This window comes from Ptychodera flava, chromosome 16, assembly GCF_041260155.1.
Source record: "Ptychodera flava strain L36383 chromosome 16, AS_Pfla_20210202, whole genome shotgun sequence".
Classification (NCBI taxonomy): Eukaryota; Metazoa; Hemichordata; class Enteropneusta; family Ptychoderidae; genus Ptychodera; species Ptychodera flava.
The window spans coordinates 13,289,027-13,308,837 of NC_091943.1; the positions used below are offsets into that span (position 1 = coordinate 13,289,027).

Below are 19,811 nucleotides of genomic sequence, written 5' to 3' on the forward strand. Positions count from 1 at the left end.
TGCACAAGATTGTGCACCTTCTGAGACAGTGTTGGTGTGAAACACTAGCATCCCTGACTTAGACTGTCAGATTACCCAAACATGTTGATAAGGTCACCAGCAAATTTCCTGCTGTGATCTTCCGTACCATTGAATTTATTCCTTCCTCCCTTTGTGTTTGGTAAACCAGTGTTCTGGTGTCAGCTTAATCAGGAAACCCAAACTTTTTAGAAGTCAGTGATGGATACCTTGTAACATTTTAACTTTTGTTCAAATGTGGTTGCTCAATGAATGCCATACTGGTCTCAATGCCATTTGATTTGTGACTCATTAGATCCTTTTTAGCTCATGTGTTCACACACATGGGCTAATGTCGCAGCAATGTCTGTCTGTCTATCTGTATGTCCGTCTATCTGTCTGTTGGCACGGTATCTCAAAAACAGCTCATCAGATCAGAATCAAATCTGGTACATAGATTTAGTCAGCAATGGCAAGAACTGGTTAGTTTTGGTGGGTGTGGCTTGCATACTTTTTGCTCATTTGCATATATAATGTTTTAGAAAAAAAACACGGATATACACGGAGAACAACTGCACACAATTTGATTAGACTTGCTACAAATGTTGATCACACCAGGATATATCAGCTGTGAAAGGTATTAAGGGATGACATGAAAGACAATTGCTAATTTGCATATTTAATGAACTTTCCTAATATATCTGAATTGACTCGACCAAAGTTGACGAAACTTGCTACATAATTGAATATACTATGATACATCATTATTGAAAATTATAAAGCATTTTTACTTCAGGCAATTCTGAATTTTCATATTTGATGAACTTTCCTAATTAGGGGTATTGATCTGAAAGAACTCGACTAAAGTTGACAAAACTTGCTATCCACATTAAAGATAACATGATACAACAACATTGAAAGTCGTTCAACATTTTTACGTCAGCCAATTCCCAATTTGCATATTTAATGAACTTTCCTAATTAAGGATATATATCTTGATTGACTCGATCAAAGTTGATGAAACTTGCTATGTACATTGAAGATACTATGATACAACATTATTCAAAGTCATTTAGCATTTTTTTTCAGCCAATTCCGAATTTGCATATGTAATGAACTTTCCTGATTATACTTGATCAAAGTTGGTGAAACATGCTATGTATATTGATGATACCAAGGTAAAACAATATTCAAAGTCTTTTCACATTTTCATGTCAGGTAATTTATAATTTGCATATCTAATGAGCTTTCAAAGTTTGGCATATATTAAACTTGAAGGACTTGACCAAAGGCAATTACACTTGCTACATAAAGTGGTGATACAATGACAGCAGTCAAAGAAAGTAGTTTTATTTCAACTAATTACATATTTGTATACTTAATGACCTTTAGAATTAATCTGTGGTGAATACTGTTCATGATGTTGATCATGAACATTCACTCTGTCTGTATGTCTGTCTGTTTACACAATAGTCAATAACTCAAGAACGCCTGGACGGATTCTAATCAGATTTGGTAGGCAGGTACCATACACTAATGGCAAGAACTGATTAGATTTTGGTTAGTGTGGCTTGCATATTGATGAACTTATGAAATATCATTTTTTTTTTCACATACAGGTAATGGTTTCCCATGGAGACTGTAATGAAAGTGTCGTCAAGAAATACTGAACCAAATTTCATGAAACTTTTCACTGATAACAATATCAGACCATTATGATGGTACTGTGAGTGTCATGTCAATTATCTGCTCATTTGCATATTTATTGAACTTTTATAATTAGTGATATAAATCCAAATTACTATACCAAATTTGGTAATACTTGGTACAAATATTGATCTGACAGACATCTAATTGTTCTGAGATGCATTTAGAGTGTCAAGTTAATAAATAGTTCGTTTGAATTTAATGAAGTTTTGTAACCAGTCATATACATGTAACTCCGAAATAACAGCACCAAATTTGATGAAATCTGCTGCAGATACTGATCCAACAGATATCTGGCTGTGTTGAGAAGCATTTAGTAGTGTGAAGTTAATTAAGGGTTCAATGAACTTTGTAATTAGTGATATAACTCTGAAATTATCGCACCAAATTTGGTGAAACCTGCTACAGATATTGTTCTGATAAATATCTAAAGTTGTCGCGTGAAGCACTGAGTGTCAACTTAATAAATAGCTCATTTGCATATTTAATGATGTTTTGTAATAAGTCATATAACTCCGAAATAACTGCACAGAATCTGATGACATCTGCTGCAGATACTGATCCGACAGATATCTGACTGTGTTGTGAAGCATTTAGTAGTTTAAAGTTAATTAAGGGTTCATTTGCATATCTAATGAACTTTGTAATTAGTGATATAACTCTGAAATTACAGCACTAAATTTGATGAAATGTGCTACATATATTGATCTGATAGATATCTAATTGTGCTATGAAGCATTGAGCAGTTTCAAGTCAATAAACAGCTTATTTGCATATTAAAAGAAGTTTTGTAATAAGTGATTTAACTCTGAGAGTGCTGTGCGAAAGTTGATGAAACCTGCTACATATAATGATCTGACAGATATCTGATTGTTCTGTGAAGCATACGACTATGTAATGGAACCTGTTGTAGACCACGTGACCACATTCAGTTCACATCTGGTTCAAATTTGGGAAGGGATGGGGATGTGGAAATCACAGTTCATCAAACAAGAAATTATTTGATGTCGCATATAATGTAAGTCACACATCACTGGAAAAACTCACTGCTGGTCTCACTGACCAATCCTGCGTGTTGTGAAATCAAGTAGAACAAACAAGACTTCAAAATTGGCTTGAAAAGTCTTAAAACCAAAGTTGGTTTCATGGTGCAATTGGCAAAAGATGTTACTCGCATCTGAGACAAATATTTTGACAGCTTTGATCCCTGTTATAAATTTTTACAGTGAAACAGCAGTTTCTGAGGAATTATAAATCATAAGAGAGACTGTACAATTATTTTGTATAGAAAAGTTTAATCAAATCATGTGTTCTGAGAAAAATGTTGAAGAAAAACATATTAATGTTAAGCTATTCATCTCATTATCTGACAATTGATAACCTAAAAGAAAAAATTGTACATGCTGACATCAGCTTCTCAGACGGAACGCTATCTTGTTCACTTGGACAGTGTTCCAAATACTGGAATAAAGAAATTTCTTGCCGACTCTTCACTGTAAAGAATTAGCAAATGTTGATCTGACAGCACAAACATGAACTACAGGGCTTTTGAACCGTTGACATTACAGGAACTAGACACTGTCTAAATTGATGAGTTGCCAACACAGTCAGGTCTTAACTATCATCTAGCGATAATATCAATCGATCGTAGAGAAACTAACTCTGCAAAAGTTGAAAAATTGTCTTGCAGGAGGTCAGACGTAGTCAAAATAACACCACCAGACTAGCACACAATCCTGTGCAAAGCAAATGATGTGTTCAAACGGGATGAGTGGATGTGTTGTGTTGACTAATCATGACCTTTCCTTCCAGACAGTGTTTCAACTTTCACAGGGTTATTTCTTTCTTATTGGCAGATATTATGCTGGATGATAGTTACACCTTACAGTTATAGGCACTCCTCAATTAAGATGGTATTTCTAGTTCTTGTATTTCCAACGCTTCAATGCAAGTCACTGTAACAAACACGTACATAAACATAGCTGAGATTAAGAGAAATTGGCTTGTCGTAAAATACATTTCATAAACACTGAGGTGCGGGGTGTTCATTACGCAAAGTATGACTGATAGATATGTTCAAATTGAAGATGGAATGATAAATTTCATCACAGGCAACAAGACGACATTTCATACAACAAGTTTGCCATCCTTCGTCCGACATATTGATACCAGTGTATTGATCAGAAGATGTGCAGGAATCTCTTCCAATTTCACTTTCCCTTTGTACACTGTTTTATTATTGACAGTTTTCCATTAAATGCTTTAGGTCTACGAGAGTAAGAAATTTTTCTTGCTGCCAAGTCAGTGAAATACTGCACTAATTTTGAGGGTGCCAAGAAGCTGGCATAGTGCACAGTCTCAACCCACCTGTGAGACTGTGCATATAGGGAGCCATTACCATCGCGTCAATGAAATTCAGCAGTGCCTCTATACAATAGCCCAGTCAAGTGACACGTACTACATACCCAGCACAGCACAACTATTAAGTTACATTGTAAAATAGGAGTCACATGCCGAGATGATATTAGGTTTTGGATAAACACCTCTGACTGGTGACAAGCCCAGCACCATTGATAAACATGATAGATAACCGGTACTACAATAGAAACCGATACGACAAAATTGACACTTGCATACTGACTCACTACACAGATATATGTCAGTGAAATACAGAGAGCTGTCAGGTTACTGACATTTCTCTTAAAATTAAATTAATAATAATTGTTTATCAAACCCAGCGATGCGTTGCATAAAAGTTACAGAAAACATACCTATACACCAAAAAACCAAACAATTTTGGACCAAATATTTACATCACATCCAACGCAACTGTTCGGCATAGGATTTTATTTCATATTTGAATTTGATCCAAAAAATAACTTGCGACGTAACAAATTTGACATAACAGAACTCATGGCAAATTGAAAAATAAACAATTCTGAATTCAAGTGAGTTTTTTTTCTGATCAAACTCTTTGAGCTAGTCTGTTTTGATTGGAAAGTGCCCCTGGAGATTAATAGCACTTACTTGATAGTTAAATTATGATCTTAAAAACTTTTTGACATAGAAAGATGAGAAAATGCTTGCATTTTATTATATAGAATATTGTTAGTTACAAATATTTGCAGATATACACCCATGTTCCTGTGTGTTAAATAGCAATATACATATAAGAGCATAAGCATAAAAATAGCTGCATCATACTATCTTATGTCAATTCCATTCTGATTTAAGAGTAAACAAATTTCCAATTTTAATTCATTCTACATTAATGAACAGCTACAGTTGTAAGACAACAGTTGGGAAGCTGATTATTGTACAACCCTAAACCAACCATCAACGTCATGTTTTTTTTATAAATCTAAAAGCACATTGACCGACTTCAGTTCTTGATTCTGGACCTACTAGGCAGCAAATGCACATAAGCTCCGAAGCATTGCAGAATGATAGATCTTTCTATGCTGGCAAGGAAAGCACCCATAAATGAGAGATTTCAGTTCTGTACAGACTCACATATTTACTCCATCATGTGTGCAACGACCAAATTCCTTTATTTCCATTTTTTTTTCAATTCTAACAACATAATGCTTCCAGTGTCACCATTGTTCTTATGTATGTTACCTTTCAGCTGTTTTTTGTCCACATATCGTATTATTTGACATGTCTTTCACTTAATAATCTCGGTGGACATACTATATTATTCTGAAGAATTCGAAAGAATTAATACTTATATATATCACCACAGACATGTCCTGTATAGGTAAAACAAAGATAACCACTAAGAATATTTGAAAATTTTGAGTTGATTGCGTGTGTGTATACGTGTGTGTATTTGAATTTTGTGTAAAGCAAGAAAATGGCAAAATTCAACTTCTGTTTCACGTCTCAAAAGCAAAAAAGTTCTTCCATAACATGAATGTAAAACTTGATTCTGAATTACTACTAGCATTGCTGGGAACAATTTTTCTCCCTCGGTTTCAGAGTAATCATATTTAAGATTTTCATACCTACTTTACAGACTAAAAGTATAAAATCTGAAATTCTCTAATGGAGATGTACAGGTTTGTCATTTTTGTAGTTTTCTCTTTTAAGAAACAAGTTTTGATCACATCATGAAATATCGCTTTGAGACATAAACATAAGCTCAGCAACGATCAGCATTTTTGTTTCAGATAATAATTTCTGAGTACCCTGTGTTGAAGAGGAAAATGAACATTTTGTTCGAAGTCATCGAAGTTACGATGGTCAGCTATCACTGTTCCATTTCCTGGTAATTTGCAAATGCCTCGTCCAAGATTTTTCACCGCATTATCGCCTTCATCATGAAGTCACAAAACCATGCACTAGTCAATTTCTGTTCTAAGATCTCTAGCTCTGTGTTATTTTGAACATAGAAAAAATTACAGATTTACTCAGTAAATCAACAAACTGACAGTGTCACTGTGAGAGGTAACCACAGCTGGACTATTCGTCACTATCTGAGATCACGATACACTCCATGTCTTGTGACTGCGGAACTCTGATGACCGGCACATTCCTGTATGCACCCTGAGGGAAGGAGACCGATGCAGCGCCCCCTACAGGCAGCTTACTAGGACTGCAACTACTGGTGACATCTTGAGGTGGGGTTATGCAGGGACTGATTGTAGACATCGGCTCCTGTGGTGAATCTATGTTGTAATCTGTGGAGAAATTTACATATATTAGGGTAACAATAACGTTTCACATTTGTGAGCAAATGTGATGGTAGACTTCGTCTTGTGAATCAGCCAGTACCCAATACCTTGCTTACCTCAACTGTTCATCTTCAAAAGAATGCTAAAATCCCCATTGGTAAATTCATTTTTAAACTCCTCTTCAGGTTTACACCTGCCAGATTGAATTGTGTTGCAAGTCCGCCCTGAATATTTGATGAACATACAGTCAAACTGTTCTGAACACGTTCGTCTGATTTGAGAATTTCTGGTAACCTGGCCATGGACAATGTACATAGATGCACATTATTTATTCTGAAACACAGTTGTTTACGATAATCATGAGAAAAACAGCTTTTCCAATATGCAGTGAGTGACCTTTAACCATTTCACCATCATGGCTTGTCCCATTTCTATTGTTTTCTACGGTAAAGTTGGACCTTTACACAAGGAAATCGGGGTGAAAGGGTTAAGGGATGTACAGTTGTTTTATGCAAAGATGGGAACAGGGATCAATAATTGTGGATGTGAAAATGAAGTGGCTGCAAGACAACAAAGTTCTGTACACTGGTGTGCTGTCCTTATTGTTACGTCTTTGTGATATATTTGACAGAGGTTCTATGTCAAATAGATTTACATGAAGATCACAATTTTCATATTTGTTGACTGATCCAAGTGTATCGATTAACGCTGGATTAATGGATTAAGACTTAAAAATTCATGGACTTTTTGAGCAATTTTCAGTTTTGAAGTACAAAATACCACTTTCCATGTATCCTATCATTTTTATATCATGACTGATCATCTTGCCATTTTTGAAAACTGTCGGTAGATTAGAAATTTTTCAGGACTTTCGAGCACTCAGTAAGAGTTTCATTAAAAAGCACTTTCCAGGAGCCTACAACCAGTGGTAAACTGTCATTGCTGGGCAGCCAGCAAAAGGGGGGTGGGGGGGGGTGGCGGTAGGGGGAGCTGCAGGGGTTGATGGGAAGGGTGTGTTTACATAAGTTAATACCCCTTGATGGATGAGAACATTTACTTTGGAAAAACAGAGCAACAAAAACTTATTGAATGAAAAGTCATTTTGTTGACTGGCCAGCTTTACACAAAAACTAGATGTACATTCAGTCACTCACCTGGGTCAAAAGATGGTTCATCTTTCACAGATATACCACCAGATGAATCTCCCGCTTTTTTCACAGATAAACCGCCAGGGACTGAAGCTGCAGCTGACACTTTGGCTGATTTTGCCAGCATTTCCCAGTCCAGTTTCCTGAGAACCACCTCCGCTTTGGACTTGCACACAAGCTTCTCCAGACTCTGAATGGGAAGGTTTCCCGGATTCAGGCCGAGGGAAGAGTTGCTTGCCTGCATCCTGGTCACTGTGCTTTCTCCGTCACCAGACGCGTCAATGTTTTTGATGCTGCTCGGCACGACGTCAGCTGTATCACTATTGTCAGCACCTTCCTCAATGCTTGGCAGGGGACTCCACTGAACTTCAGCAACACTTTGATCACTCTCATCACCATCATTATCTTCTCTACTTTCAACCTGGCTGGTCATGTCACCTGGCAAACAAAATGAAAAAAAATCACAGCTAAAAACCTTGAGTTTCAACTACAGCGTTTATTCATATAGTTCTGACATGCTGCCATACATCTTTTAAAGATTTGAAGGAATAATTCAAATTCTACACTAAAGAAAGATGCACTGTTCTTACCCTAGTCTTTGTCGGTGTTCTAATAAAGATTGAACTTTTGTAATAGTATCTGTAGAGTCAATTTTACACCGTCAAACACAATGCCTTATGCCGGGTCACGCCGGCAAATTTTAAGCCTCAGTCCTCACTTCCTGGCAATAGAATTAGTTCTTGTTTTGTTTTGTTATTTTTTATTTTATTTACTCCATCATCTTACCATACAAGACCTTCAAAGTTTTTCTGAAAAATATTTGTTGACCAGTGCCGGGCTTGAACTTCACTTACTGGACATGTGTTGCCGTTCTGACATGTACGCCAGTGTTGCAGCCAGGGTTTTGAAACCCGAGGACACAGTGTCCCACTACTGTACATTTTTTAGGACATTTTCACTTTTTAGGACAACATGCGTCAGTTTTCAATCAAATTTTATATCATTCTGTAAAAAATTAGTTTCAATGCAAAAAAACAAAATTAAAGCTAGCGGGACTATGCTTGAATTTCAGTAATTGTAGCAGTATACCTATCTGCCTCATATCAGAGCTCAGTCGGACTGCAAGCAAGTTATGATATCGAGTGCAGCGTTTTAATTACTTCTAATCAAAACTCTGGAAAGTCAGTAAGTATAAGCCTCAAAATAATCATGCAAAACAAAGGCTACCGTCAGTGTCCAATGTTACTTTCAGACTATGAGTAGACTCATGCACCTGAGGTGATCAGCAGTACGCGAGAATGTGGGGCAATGGGTTCCGTTGGGGACATTGTCACAAGGGTGCGTCCTGGCTGCAACACTGTACACCAAATTTTTACTTGTCCATTTGTAAAGATCCTTGCCTGAAGCACACGTTTGGACTTCAAGTAAAAAGTGCATGAATTGATTGTATGTGTAAAATGCAGTTTTAACCGCTTTCCTGCCAAGTTCATGTGTCACCATCAGGTCAAGTTTGTTAAAACCAGTCAGCCACAACTCTATTTTGGAGTAATTTATTCATATGTTAATATTATAATAACTATACAAAAGAATATGTTTTCACAATAAAAGAATATGCAAATTGTGCATTGTTATGTAAATTGGTCACCCCCTCTGGTTTTCCAAGCTGTGTAGAACACTGGGTAGTAATCATGATCAGTAGCTGATGGTGTATCCGCTATCTGTCTGCTTTGGTCATAGCGGTAATGGGCAAGCACTTCTATCGATACTATAATGGTCTCACAGCCAAACTTTGTCTCCATTCTGACAATGTTGAAGGACTGACGATATGTTATAATAGGTATGCCAGTCTCACTGTCTGAACATTTGAACTGCTTGAAATCAGTCATCTGCCCAAAAGGACAAAATCTTTTCAATACTCTGATTTCAAGTTTTCACTTGCCATGTGCAGGCAGGCAACTGTTACACTGAACCCTTTTCTAACCTGACAGTAACAGTTCCCCATCTGCTTCAACCATGTCCAATTATTTTTCGTAAAATGCATCGTATCGGACATGTTGTATTTTGCTAGATTTAACAACCTTGACCTGATAGTGAAAAATTAACTTGGCAGGATAAGGGTTAATGCTTGATGAGTTATATTTTTTCATTTCAAATTGTATTTATAAACATTCAAAATCCAATGATATATAATGATCAATGATTGATTGTAAGTATTTACAGATTATGCATGACATACTTTGTAAAATTTTGAATGGTTTAAAATTGAATATTAAATTCTAATTCCCACACATATAAAAGGTTTCATTGTAATAAGAGATGGCATACATTATTACACTATTTCCCCTCAGCAGATTAGTGTCATTTTACCTGTTCACCCCTAATTTTCTGTAAACAGATCCACACTCACCAACGATAACAATGGGTTTGGACCACACCATGGTGGTGAAAGGGTTGACATTGATAAAAAGCTGGCAAACACTATTAAAATACTCTGTTTATCACACGTGAGACCAGTCCCCTTTGGTGAGACTTCAAAAATTTCATGGTACGAGCAAACCCATTCACTGGCCCAGATCTAAACTAGTGGTCTGGTTGGCTAATCCTGCACGTTAATATATAGGTACCAGAATATCACAACAATGAGTTGGTACACCAGCATGACAATTCTGAAGGACACTGGGCTCACATGCAATCACCGAGCAAATTACAAACCAAAGTAATCTTGGGGGATCCAAGTTGCTTCATAGAACCTTTGACGACCCCCTAAGAAAACCTTATTGCTTTCATAAATAAGGTCAAGTGTTCTTCAGGAGCACCTTCACAGGTCCTTTGGACTGGTGGTATGGCAAATACATGTGCCTGGTCAAAAATTCAGTGATTCCAGACCTTACACCTCTGGATTTGCTCACTCCTGAAATTCAATTTTACATCCACTCTTCATTTTCTTTATCACTCACCTTCGGTATCACTCACACTTTGTAAATTTAATAACGGGTCATCGTGATCATCCGCGTGATCTTCTTCTTCTTCTTCTTCTTTGTGTGCATTTTCCGTATCTGAGCCGTCATCAACTAAATGTCCTGACTGCTCTAAAGCATACTGTTTTTCTTTGTATTCATTGAGAACACCTTCTAAGCGTTTTTTCCCAATGGACTGATTCGATTTCAGTCTTTTGAACAGGTCCTGATCACGTTTAGCGGGATCGTTTGTAGCTTTGAAATCATCTGTCAGGTGACTTCCAAAATTTAGTCTGAAATCAACCTCTCGCCTTTGCTGTAGAGATATTCCCACCGTCCTGAATGCATCCGCTGCAATCTCATTTAAATATTTGGGTTTCAAATTCATCTGTTTTTTCCTGTTGACTTTTCGAACGATGCCCAGAACGTCGTGGTAGTCAGGGAAACCATGTTTGTTGACAAACTTTTCAATTTTTTTGTTTATCTCTTGATACCGCGTCCCTTCAAAACAAATTCGTTTCTCAATAGCTCTGCCGGTTCCTGACGACAGGCCTTTCAACTCGCACAATTTATTCCAGATTTTCATGAACCGTTTCTTCAGCCGGTGTTCCTGAATGTGATCTGAGTCCTCCTCATCCAGTTCATCCAGTGTTAGTTCTTTTTCTTGCAACCTCCTGATCTCATCACTCACCTCTTTCAGCAGATTTTCAAGCCTCCTTATTTGGGAGGTGGATGCAGTTTTTTTCTTCTTGGTATCCGGACCAACATCAAGGTCGGCATCTTGAACCGACGACGATGGCTTGTTATCTTTCAAAGGATCGGAGTCTCTTTTGCGTTTTCTGTCTTGCTCCACATCCATTACAGCACCAACACTGGTTACACTGCTCTCAGCTCTGCATCCAGATTCAATCTTTTCCGGTGCTTGCTCGGGCAGCTTTTTAGTTTCACGCAGTCTGTCACTGCTTGCTGAGGTAGATGGCCGACACAAGCTTTGGTCTGTTTCGTTCGCATTTTGAAAGCCATGTGTTACAACTGTAGTGGAAGATGGCTCATCAGTGGTGCTTTGACAGCTGCTCTGCACATTGCCACACAAGCTAGGTTTATCACCGTCGCCAGTCTGGGTGGTAGAAACAGTGCCAGGTACAATTGCGTTGACGTCAACACAGTCACTTTTGTCTTCGGGCCATTCCACAGAATCACACTCCATGACAAGTTCACAGCTGGCATCGAGCGAACTGGGTTCCAAAAGTCCGCCTGTCTCTGGCACCTCTGGCATATTGGCATCATCGTCTCCTTTCATTTCAACATCGCCATCATAAAGACACGCAATTGAACCTGCAGCATTGTCACCATATTGGGGAATGCCCATGGCTGGTTTTGCATCCTGAACGCCACGAACGTCAGGTGTTACAAGACTTGGAGAGGTGACGACAGACTCTAATTTGCATCCAGCATTCATTCCTTTCTTATCAGCACCATCTGTGTCATCATTTAACGCTACCTCAGAGTCCTGAACATTACTTTTTCTGTTTTTTTCATCATTGTCCGCTGTATCCTTTTCAGTAGAGTCACTAGCAGTATCTATCTCAACAGCAGTATCTGTCACTTCTCTGAACACTGCATCATGACTCAACCCTGCCTTAGATTCTAGAAAATCACTATCTCTGTTTTCATCATTGTCTACTGTATCCATTTTAGACAAGTCACCACTAGTGTCAGTTTTCACTTTTTCAGTCAGACAGCCTGATTTTCCAGCATTACCAGAGTCAACAGAATCTCCTTTAAGCATTTTATGGACAAGGTAGTCAGTGCGGCCAAGCAATGCACATGACGTCTCTTGCAATGGCCGTGTCCCTATTGAAATTATTTCAAGATCTGAACCTGAAGATGTGGCAATACCAGCATCAGAATCAGAGCTGGTTTGCCTGTTTGTCTCTTTGTTTTTCTCTCTTGTTTTGAATTTGCCGTCGTGTGTTTCACCAGCACTTTTGAACACACCGTCATGTAATCCACTGGCAGTGTCATTGTAGGCAGTCACCGTGTTATCAATCACAGAGATTGTCGCAGGTTCACGCTTAGATGAGGCACCTTGCAGAGCTCCACTGTTGGCAGTCGAGTTCAACAATCCCTGACAGGTTTCACTTCCCTTCTTGTCTTTGCTACCCTTACCACAGAGAGCACCTATGCCACCATCAGCGCTCTCTCTGCCATTGTCTGAATCTGACGTCTTCTTTTCAGGCTTTCTCTTGTAAGCCTTCAACAAGTTGCAAATTTCATAGATATGCACGTACACTGATTTCTTGGTAGTTCTGATGTCTTTGTATTTGCTGTTGATTGTATGGTGGAATTCTGGTGACTTGGTATAGTGGGGCTTTGCGTTGTCGTACCTTTTCCACAAGAGAGTCCTGACTGAAGTTTGGTTCTCTGCCTTGACAAGAGGGATGCATAGATCGACAAACTGCAAAGAGACGGTACATTTATTATCAGTATTGTAGTACATGAGAATCATGGAGGCGTTTCCATTTAAAGAGCTGTTATATCATTATCAAATAGCTAATTGGGATAAAAACTTCTCTTCGGGCAAAATCAGGATATATGGATCTAAATGGAGAGTGAGGGCAAAGATGGGCGAGGCGAAGCAGGCTTGACGGGGTTGGTCGCATCGAACGACCGCTGCGGCCCTGCGTTTCCCGGCTTCGGAATATACCTTGTGATTTTTGAATGCTGGTAGCATTACTATGTTTTGCATTGCAACGAAGTTCGCTCCATTTATAGCGACAAAATATTGACACATAGCATGATTTTACATGCCAGCGCACTGTATGGAGACAAAAATATGTCCCAGTGGTCGGTACATCGTCTCTTTCAGTGTCGGCACGATGTCAGCGACGAAATGTACGTAAGTGTAAAAGAAATCACCCAGGCACCATGCACCACCATCATAGTAAATATAAGTATCAGCCACTACCTTGCATTTACGACCTCACTAACTGATCTACTGCATTATTTCAAAAGACGGTAGGGATCACTTACCCTTTCAAACAAAATTCTGCCTTTATCAGAGTTCTGACGGAGAGGAAACCTGCGATGTTCATCATTCGACATGCTATCGCTGACCTTCCGCTTTTCTTTGTGCGCCATTTTTGGCGGTGAACCCTTCAATCACTGGCGGCGCTCTATCTTTCCCACCGTCAGACTGCTATTAGCGCCACCACCGTTTGGTCACATCATATACTCGAGCTTACCGTGATTAATATCCCAGACAAAACAATTATCAAAGCACCTTCTTATACTAAACTTTATTTAACAAGAAAGAAGTGAAATGAGTTTTATTCCTACAGTATACAAAATTTGCCCCACTCCCACTCTCAATACTAATACTAATAATAAGCTTATAATAATTTACTGGTACACACACACATCAAACCTTTTACCACTGTCCTCAAAGCCTCGATCGATATTATCCGATAAAACAGTATCGAGTATCAACGACTAACCCAACGCTTCTAACACTAGAGTACTTCGAAGTTAAGATCTATCGATTTTATCCGATAAAACTCTATGTCGAACATCAGCCATCCGGATCGATCAAATCGGCTCTAACTTTGTGTGTAAATTTATGGGGAATATTAGACTAAAACTTTATTAGGCCAAAAAAAAAAAATTGTGTGTTTCCTGTAACATGCTCTTCAGAAATAGGGTAGGTAGGTAGGAAAAAAAATTTTTTTTGGTAATTTTTTTTTCTCTGCAAAAAAGAAAATGTGAAAATTTTAATACCCTTCGACAAGGGTCAAGGCATCGTCATTGTCAACACAAAAGATTACATACACGAATGCAAAAGACAATTACGCAACACTCAGTATTATACACAACTAGACAGTGACGACACAGAACAAACAGTAAACAAAGTACACGAACTATTAAACAAAATGTACGAGAACAAACACATCGACCATGATACTTATAAGTATCTCGATCCAAAAAACATAAAATCCGTACCCAGCATTGGTACTTATTGCCTAAAATTCACAAAACGCCGCCTGAAAACTCAACGTTTGCAGGGAGACCAATATTTAGTGGCTGCTCCAGTCCCACTAACAGAATTTCTGAATTCCTGGATTACTTCATAAAACCACTGGTCCAGCAACAACCGTCAAATATAAAAGACACAACAAACTTCATACAAGAAATAGAAAAAAACAAATTTCCCCAACATGCATTTCTTGTAACACTCGACGTGGTGTCGATGGACACAAACACAATTCACGACGAAGCGATTCGGCTAGTCAGTGAAACATTAAACTCACAAACCTCGCTTCAAACAAATTACGGCATCAAAAAACCACCACGGAAGACTTAATAGAAATGATTTCACTAATTCTAAAACACAACAGTTTTGAATTTAACAAGCAATATTTCCGCCAAACCCGCGGCTGCAGCATGGGATCGAATGCCTCGCCAGAGATAGCAGACATTGCTTTTCATGAACTTGAAAAGAAAATAATCGTAAACAACCACAACAACATTCACTTCTGGAAAAGATTCAGAGATGATGTCTTTGCAATCTTTCTGGGAACACAAACCGAACTCACTAACTTCATTCAAAAAAATCCACACAATGCACCCAACGTTTAAGTTTTCATACGAAAACTCAACACAAGAAATTACATTCCTAGATGTAGTAGTAAAGGTGCAAGATACCACAAAGAAAATATCCTCGACATCAAAACACATACTAAACCAACAGACACATTCCAATTTCTACATAGAGAATCGTGTCACCCGACAGCAACATTTAATGGCTTTATCAAAGGTGAAATCCTTAGATACGCTCGCAAATGAAACAACAATGACGACTTTACTAAAAAAGTCGCTTTCTTTAGAAACAAACTACTCGACAGAGAATACAAAAAACAATGAAATCACGAATATAACAGAAAAAATAAACCACAGTATTCGTAATACACTAACAAACTGTACAAGTACACGTAAAGAAGCAACAAACAAACTCATCTTCAGTACAACATACAGCCCTTACATAAAAACAAAAGATCTTAAGGGAAGTCTTTTGAAACATTTGGCTGAACTGGAGAAGGACTCAACACTAAGGAATCTATTCCCAGAATCACCAATCATTGCTTACAAGAGAAACAAAAACCTAAAAGACACACTAGTCAAAACAAAATTTACAGAAGTAAAGAAACAAAAAACAAACAAACCAGACCACCAAACGGACTCACAACGAGACCCAAACATTGATATTCTTGCCTCGCTATTCGAAGAGCAAGACCACTAAAATACATTAAAATAAATTTTCACAAACACAAACTAACGAAAGAATCTACATTGCGACTGATGAGAAACCACACTCGGGTTTCGAAACGCAAGCGTCAAAGGGCCACTCATCAACTTTGTAACACAATAAGTCCGGCTGCGTTTCGCCATAAGCTTTCCCCACACAAACAAAACATTACCGTACACACTAATCCAAAATATCCGAGGCGAAACAAACATTTTCATTAACAAAAAATCGGATAAAAATGTAGGAACACATTTTTGAAACGAATCAAACACAAACTCGACACAAAAACATTTTGGATAGTTAGGTGGGGAGCCTCTTTCACACTTTTTACAATCGCCATAAGCTTTCCCCACACAAACAAAACATTACCGTACACACTAATCCAAACTTCCCTACAAATATCCGAGGTGAAACAAACATTTTCATTAACACAAAAAATCGGATAAGAATATAGGAACACATTTTTGAAACGAATTAAACACAAACTCGACACAAAAACATTTGGATAGTTAGGTGGGGAGCCTCTCACACTTTTTTGCATTTTTTCTTGAACGTGATCGCATTTCTCACATGTTACGGAAAACACGCTTGCACAAGCAGTCGCTATTGTTGTTTAATGACGTCATGAAATCACGCGTGATTTAAAACTTTTCCCAGCCAATCTCGCGGGATTTGTTTTCAAGGTCCAAAAAAAAGTTTAGGGTCGGGGGGTTTGAACTAGGGTAGGTCGGGTTACCGGAAACACACAATTTTTTTTTTTAGGCCTTAGCTAGGAAGATGATACTATCGATTTAATCCAATATTAAGCCAATCAAATTCTATAAAACAGCACGTCGAGCATCTTTCACCCCTGATCCTCCTAATATCAGACTCCAACTTAGAAGTTATCGATTTTATCCAAAATGATGAGATAAAACACGCATGTCGGGCATCTCCACTTCCCAACCCAATCGATAACTTCTTAGAGTCTAGGCCTAATATTAGGAATATTGGATCATCGCTTAGAAGACGATATTATCGATTTTATCTGATGATCGAATAAAACAACAGGCTGAGCACCTGCAACCCTTTACATCTAATATTCGATTAGAAATTTAAAGGACATTCAAGTTAATTTTATCTGTTCCATCCGATAGAATCAGATAAAGAGTGGACATTTTGATTTCTGGGTAAGGCAACATTTTTTTTCAGCCAATCATGGCAGCAATTTTTTCCCCAAAGGTTACCTTGAAACATTTTTGGATGGTCCTGTAGAGTCAAAGCAATTTTGTTCACAAAAAAACCCGAAATTCCTGGATAGCAATCTATGTTATTACGCGCACAGCACACAATAGATTACCCACATTTCAATTGATTTGTACCAATGGTGATACCCTTTCTTATTACTTTTCCTGCTCTGCACGTAAGCGGTAACAGTAAGCATTTACAATTTTTTTCAATAATATTAAGTAAAAGTGCGTTTAGATATTGACGTAAAAATTTCAAATAATCATTGTAGTAAATTACAACTAAAGTCACAACTTCTGCGGGTGCCTTTGCCATAAGGCGTTTTTATGTGGACCGGGTGGTTTTTAAAAGTGTAGTTTATGCTATGAGTTAATGCTGCGCCTACGATCCAATAGTCTTATCACCAGGCTACATATCAGAATGTCGGAACGTAGCATAAACCTCACCCGATCCACATAACGCCTGTGGCCTTTGCGAAGCAAGTCACGTCAAACTAAATGGGTTTTCTCTTAGAAAAGTCATCAAGTAACTTTATTTTGTCATTTCCTTTGGGAAAAAAATCATATCTTTTTTGTTTCATAAAACAGATGCAACTAGTCTCCATACTTTCCATTACATTATTCCGTATTGCTACACGTGGATACAATCTGTGGAAAATTTTACAAAGATTCCAAATCATTAAAATGGGAATAGAAAAGAATGGTATGCTTAAAATATGTTTTCAGAATTGTTACATGTAAAACTAGTGACAAGTCCACTTCTATGAATGTGTCTACACATGGGAGGCATTGTCGACTTCCCCGAAGAATCAACACGTGGTACAAATCATAGTGGATCATGGGATATCTCCAGTCCTGTGTAGCATTACTATGTTTGGAAACTGACTAGGGCTGGTGTCTAGCATCTGTAGCATGAGGGTGCATCATGCGGCCCTTCCCAAAACAGATCCTGGCACTTCTTTACCATTCAATATTTACAAATCATGAAAAGTGTTACCTCTACCTATCTGCAATTTTACTATGATATTTTGTCTTTATGATATTTTGTATTTATTTTTATTTGGTTGTATTAAATCTTCCATGAAACAGTTTGTGTACTTCTTTTGAAATACACTTTGTTGATGCCTAGTTATTACATGTAAACTTGTAAGTTGTTGTGAAAAAAATAGCTATATACGTGTCGATTAATAGGACAGCTTAGCTTCTAAGGTATCGACAAATGTTCTGCAGAAAATGCTTTGTGTTTGCTTGAAGTTCAAATTTTCGTTAAAAGATACCAAACATTCCAAGAAAGTTGCTGTTTTATAAAAGCTTTAGAGAAAACTGTTAAAACAGACTGAAGTTTTTAAAGGGACAAAGCCGCCATTTTTACCTTAATCTGTCGAGTACAATTAGGTTTTTAGGTTTCAGAAAGTTTATAAAGTTGATTTCAGTTAACTAAAAAAAGGTTTTATATAACGTGCATTTATTTTTCGAAAATTTATTCAAAACTCTTGTGAAATGTTTTTTCTTGGTTCAGCAAAGATTTGCCTTCATATACAGTTCTTTATGCATGTTATTGTTCATAGTCTCAAAGTCATGACCTTAAAAGTTTTAACCAATGTTTTACAATGCACAGTATTAGAGATGTTTTATATGATGCAGAGTAGTATAATGCTATTTACGGGTCATATCTTTTGCAATTTCTACCACTGTTAAAACCAAGTCAATGTAAACATGTGTAACAGAAGATTGGAGCTAAGGGACCGTTCAGTTTTTACGGCCGGGGGGGGCCGGCAAAATCCAGGGGGGGGGGGTCATCGTAATTTTGGAATCCACAAAGGGGGGATCATTGCTTTTTCACTGGTCGGAAAGGGGGGGGGGTCACCACATTTTCAAAAACATAATACCAACAATAAAGTTCACTTTATGCCATGGCCATGATCGACCCTCTTTACCGGCGGGCGCCTTCGGCGGCCTACTACAATAAATATACATTATGTATTACCCATGACCCTCTTAACGGGCAGATGCCTTTGGCAGCCCACTCCAATTAGGTTTACTTCATGCAATGGCCATGATTGACCCTCTTTACCGGCGGGCCGCCTGCGGCGGCCCACTATACAATAAATTGACTTTATGTAATACCCCACGGCATTCTTCCGTACAATTCCCAATTGAAGCCGCGGCTTGTATTAGAAACATTTTTGAGAGACCCTGGGATCACTGAATAATGGTAATGGTAATGGCCGCGCGCCTTCAGCGGCCCTGTCCAGTAAAGTCTACTTTATGCAATAGCCATGATCGACCCTCTTTACCGGCGTGCCACCTTTGGTGGCCCACTAGAATAAAGTTGACTTTACGTAATGGCCTATGACCCTCTTAACCGGAGGGCTGCCTTTGGCGAACCACTCCAATAAAGTTTACTTTATACAATGTCCATGGACATGAGTTGTCTATGGAAATGAAGTTAAAAATTGCCTTACAGTCGTCCTAATTAACAGACGTTTCAATGGATGTGGCTGAGAAGTTTGTGCACTGGCATCTCTGCTGCATCCATGGCCAGTAGCCTAGAATTCTGCACGTTTTACATTTAATACATTTATCCATGCACGAAATACATTCTTTACATTAAATACATTTATTACATGAAAGGTCTGCACGAAATACATTCTTTACATTTAATACATTTTTTACATGAAAGGTTTGCAGGAAATACATTCTTTACATTTAATACATTTTTTACATTTATTACATGAAAGGTCTGCACGAAATACATTCTTTACATTTAATACATTTTTTACATTTATTACATTAAA

At 38.0% G+C, this 19,811-nt stretch overlaps 2 protein-coding genes across 2 annotated transcripts in view; one reads left to right on the forward strand and one right to left on the reverse strand.

The window, feature by feature from the left end:
- Positions 1-19,811, forward strand: part of LOC139114055 (L-fucono-1,5-lactonase-like) — an 84,276-nt gene that overhangs the window by 47,697 nt on the left and 16,768 nt on the right. The gene's annotated exons all lie outside the window — the stretch shown is intronic.
- Positions 2,980-13,643, reverse strand: LOC139114050 (uncharacterized). The gene is made up of 4 exons (XM_070675533.1): positions 13,519-13,643; positions 10,486-12,943; positions 7,535-7,966; positions 2,980-6,386 (listed from the first exon to the last, which is right to left on the reverse strand). The coding sequence occupies exons 1-4, from the start codon at positions 13,624-13,626 to the stop codon at positions 6,169-6,171; spliced, it is 3,216 nt and encodes a 1,071-aa protein (XP_070531634.1). The 5' UTR covers positions 13,627-13,643; the 3' UTR covers positions 2,980-6,168.

Coding starts and splice junctions, on each gene's coding strand:
- LOC139114050 (XM_070675533.1), bottom strand. CDS start 13,626: ATGGCGCACAAAGAAAAGCGGAAGGTCAGCGATAGCATGTCGAATGAT. Junction 12,944..13,518: donor GCAGAATTTTGTTTGAAAGG/GTAAGTGATCCC, acceptor GTCTCTTTGCAG/TTTGTCGATCTATGCATCCC. Junction 6,387..7,534: donor TGAACCATCTTTTGACCCAG/GTGAGTGACTGA, acceptor ATTTCTCCACAG/ATTACAACATAGATTCACCA.